A 4,691-nucleotide genomic window follows, 5' to 3' on the forward strand; every position below is an offset into this window, starting at 1 on the left:
TACGATACTTAAATATTACCTTGCCTCTAAACTATATACTCTGAGGCATTATTGACTAGCAATAACTTTACTCAAACCAATAACTAGGCTTTCATTTCACCTTCACTGTATGTGTTATTTGTAATTATCAGGGCTTTAAAATGCACCAAAAAACTGGCTTTAATGCCTTATTTCCAAACTCATACATATACTGTATCCTTTTCAACAACTAGAACCAATGTAGCTAACAAAGAACAACATTTGTTTATTTGACATTCCATTTCGTTTACAACTCTGAACATGAATAGCCTACTATGCACTGTGTGCGAGATTACCACACAGTACCGTACCGATATGCTATTACGCAACACTCTTCATGTGCATGTCCAAGTACCTATCAATGTACAATGTCAATATACGTTTATCACACGTGTATTCTATACGTAAACTCCAAACACTTTCACCAAAGTTATGAGCTAAATTAACAACAAATTAATTATCGTCTCGAGTTAATTTTGGCTCCATATATTCAGTTAAACATTACATTACGGAAATATAAAGGTCCTTTTACTTACAACATTGGACTTGTACCGATTATCTTGAATTCTAACTGTAAAGTCACGACGGGCTGAACTTTAAATCTTTGTCGATCTTGGCAAGGCCAATTTCCAACGCCCTCTATCGACCCAGATAAATGATGCTACAACTCAATAACGTCTCTGACGTCATGTTAAATATTTCAAAGAAAAAATACACTTTCTAAATCTTACACTCCGGCCCCTTAAATGCATAGACACAACGGAGCATTTATCAATTTTTTCTTTCACGATTAAAAATTACACTGTATCTTGCTTCCCTTTAATCATTTGAACTGACTGGTAAACAAGAATACACTGAACTCCAAATACCTTTAAATTGCATGTACCTGTATATAAATAATAACGTGCACTATTTGCTTTAGTACACATAATTGGCTTTGACAACAATTGAAATCGACAACCCTTTCCAATATGGCAGTCTAGAAAATAATTTGATATAAACTTTAAATGCTTGTGACCTAGAGACATTCAGTTATGCTCAAGAAAATAATGAATTGCTTTTTTCCCGCAATCATCTATAAAACATTGTCCCTTTAAAACATAAATTAACATCTATATCCTATTATTTTTACAAACATTGTGTTCCCTATTACACAATATCATATCATTTTCTGGGTCTTCACAGATTAAATTCAAATTCTAGCTGAACATACAGTATATACACAAAGTATAAATCTAACGTTATGTATCTTCAATCCTTACAACTCTGAATATTTCCAACTATTCTTTTCTTGTAAAAACACTTGAATTGAGTCGGTGTTTAAACTCAAAAGTGAACCTGTTTTTTGTCTCCTCTTAATCAGCAATGACAATATCAAACTCTCTGCATCAAATCTGACACCTTTGTAAGAATAGTCTTGTTTGAATAACATACTTTATCAACTGTGATCATCAAATATGCCTTTTAGATCACAAAATACACAAAAAATACATCTTGAGGATGAGATACATTTACTAGATTAACTAGTCTCTTTATCAAGTTGAAATATCCCTATTATATAGTCTTTCTTCAATCCACAATTTAATAAACGTTTTAATGAATTTCGGAACTTATTATGTCCATCATCTTGAAATTCAAAGTTCTTCATATTGTCGTCAATTTCAAACTGTTCATGTTGTAACTCATGATTCATTATAGTCTTGTTTCAAGTCTTGAATGTTTCTAAACTTTCCATTCTTTAAGAATGATTTGCTGCTTGGCTGAATGTCGTCGTGATAAACTGCTTGAAAATGTCCTCCACTCTAACAGTCATTCATCTTGAAACAATGAGAATGATTGGTTTCAAATTTTTGAACATTCCTTTGAGCATTTCAAAACAATTCATGATAACTGATGCAAATTCCTTTTCCTTGATTAGCAATTCCTGCTTTTGCTGTGCTATCAAATTATCAATTTTCAATCGACCTGGTACCACACTAATCTTCTTGTATTGTTCTATAAGAGCAAATTCAATATAAAGAAAATTTTAAACAGATTTGACAAATAAATCTCAGTTATGAATTTACTCCTTATCCTTTTATCAAATCCATATTCCGCACAAATTGCTTGTTAAATGCACTTAGACCAGGGAGGAGGGAGCTTAGACACTGCTATTTTTACCTCGCTCACTAATTTTAAACTTTCTGCTATTTCCAAAAATACGATTTCTATACTGGTCCTTTTTGGATCTCACTGCTACATTTTTACACTTTCACCACAATGAGAAATATATCTTTGTAGTGCCTTAAATTCAAATATTTTCTCTAACAAAATACATATGTATCAGATAATTTTTATGACCAAACATGTACGTGTACAGATTCAACCGTATCCCTTTTCTGAATTTCTTTGTTTTATAATGTACGGTGTGAAACTGTCAACTCCAAAATACATGTAGCCAAATAAAGGTTTACCAGGTGACACTCTGGGCAGATTGGCCAGGTCCGGCCCCTGTGGAACCTTGTCAGGTAATGCTTCTTCATTATGCTTTGCCACACAATCACTAATAACTTGTGGACTTATGACTAAATGGTGAGGTAAGTACAATGAGGTTATATCTTCTAATTGTTCTGTCTTATTAACTTTCATTATAGAGTAGTTACTTAGCATATGTTCTACGTCCACTTGGTGTTTCTTCTGAAGTGTATCATCTATCAGTAATCTCTTGGGTGACGACTGCAAACGCTGTTCTGCAGTCAAAATGTCGTCTGGTAGTTTTGGCGTTTTCTTCTCAAATGACGTTGGCGATAGGTTGTGAACTCCATCCTTTTTACCACTACTCTCCCGGAAAGCTGACGCATTACTAACATTGACGGACGAAACCTTGTCCTTCTGAAGAACTTCTGAGCTTTCATTCTTCCTGAATCTCTGAAGTCTGCCATCCTCCAGTTTGATGTCGCTACCAACAAAGCTTGTAGTAGCTGTGTGTATGTCTTCTGGCATCTTGGGCTGGACAGGACCACTTACTGCCCATCCTAATTTGGTTCTTACAGCATAAGGTCCATCCTCGGATGCTCTAATTTCTATAGGTATCAATGCTCCAGGCACATCTTGTCCGATCAAAAGTCCAACTTCATGTTGTGTGACGATAGGAATGTTGATTCCTTCTAGGTGGTTCCATCCTCTGATGTCTTCCATCTTGGCGATGTGAGATTCTTTGACGTTGATTGACTCTCTTGTATATACACGTGGTAACTTCACTATCTCTGTATCTTTGCCTGTGTCTACTATGAGGCTAACAACTGATGTATCTACTGTGCTGTTAGATCTTCCAAGTGTTGATAGATTTAGACTTTGCTTCCTTTCCACTGCATTAAGTTGTCTGGATAGGGCTGCTGTACAAAACGTGCTGGTAGAACCAGTGTCTAGGAGAGCATAAGTTTCAACAGACTTGCTCTCGTTGTGAGCCCTTACCCTAACTGGAACTATGGGAAGTACACACCTACCGGTCCCTGTGACCGATTTATCAATGAAGCTATTCTGAGCTGTTTGGATTTCATCAAGTGGCGTTTGAGTGGAAGAAGATCTCAAATGTTTATTTGGTTGAGGCTGATTCTCTATCTCTTGATGCGGAGTACCTCTTTCAGGTGACAAGCTTTCCCGAAATAAGTGGAGAAACTTTGTATGTTTTCTCTGACATCCTGGTACTGAGCATGTTCGGTTCAACTTACAAATTCTGCTGGTATGACCTTGTTGCAAGCAATTGAAACATAGTCTGTTCTCTTGTGCAAATTTAAATCTCTCATCAGGTGTCAGAGACTTAAAGCTGTCACAACCAAACAAGGTATGGTCTTGGTAACACTTGAAGCACTTCTTGGGCTTAGGAAAGCTTGAATTATCAGTGACTGCTGTAGAGTAGCTGCTCTTTGAATTATGCTTGTTGAAGCTTGGTTTAGATGCTGATCTTGGAGAAGTCGCAGTCAGCTCACCGAAGACTGGATCGTTAACTTCTTCGGCGGCATCAGATACAAACTTCACCATGTCAGTGATATCTGGAGATCGGCCTCTTTGTCTAATGTCTCTCACTACTTTCAACCATCTAGCTTTGAGATGAAATGGGAGTCTTTCTACCAGTTTGACCAGTTCTCTGTTACTGCTGATTTCCTTTGTTAGATTCAATGCCTTAAGAGTCTCAAGACATACCTGCAATTCATCAGCGAACTTGCGTAGTCCAGTTCTGTCATTTGCATGAAGTGTTGAACCATTAGTTATCTGTTCGATCCATGCTTCTCCTATCTTAAATCTACTGCCAAAGCGTACTCTCAGTAATTCTCTGGCGCGTTGATATCCTAGCACTGGATCCATTACCATACAACACTGTATGATGTTCTTGACATCCCCTTCACAGCACTGATACAACTTCATGAGCTTTGTCCCCCTGTCTAGTGTAGACGAGCCTATCAAATTATCAAAACATGCTATGAACTCATGATAGTGCAAAGGATTACCGTTAAACTTCATGATCTCCACATTTGACAGGCTTATTGCTTCCAACAACGATGCTGTGTTTGCTGATACTGATACAAATCTTGGTTGTGCTGCGGGTATGGCATGGTGTCTTCCAAATTCTCGTGCGGTACATTGTTATCACGCTCGCTGGCCTGAATCTGTGGCTGAACAGGCTGCTGCTGTTG

At 37.2% G+C, this 4,691-nt stretch overlaps 1 protein-coding gene across 1 annotated transcript; it reads right to left on the bottom strand.

The window, feature by feature from the left end:
* Positions 1–1,831: 1,831 nt before the first annotated feature.
* On the bottom strand, positions 1,832–4,362 carry LOC135157674 (uncharacterized). Its single transcript, XM_064114081.1, has 2 exons — positions 2,661–4,362; positions 1,832–2,013 (listed from the first exon to the last, which is right to left on the bottom strand). Exons 1-2 carry the CDS (start codon positions 4,360–4,362, stop codon positions 1,832–1,834), a joined length of 1,884 nt encoding a protein of 627 aa, XP_063970151.1.
* Between the last annotated feature and the right edge of the window lie 329 nt (positions 4,363–4,691).

This window comes from Lytechinus pictus, chromosome 19 (genome assembly GCF_037042905.1).
Source record: "Lytechinus pictus isolate F3 Inbred chromosome 19, Lp3.0, whole genome shotgun sequence".
Lineage (NCBI taxonomy): Eukaryota > Metazoa > Echinodermata > Echinoidea > Temnopleuroida > Toxopneustidae > Lytechinus > Lytechinus pictus.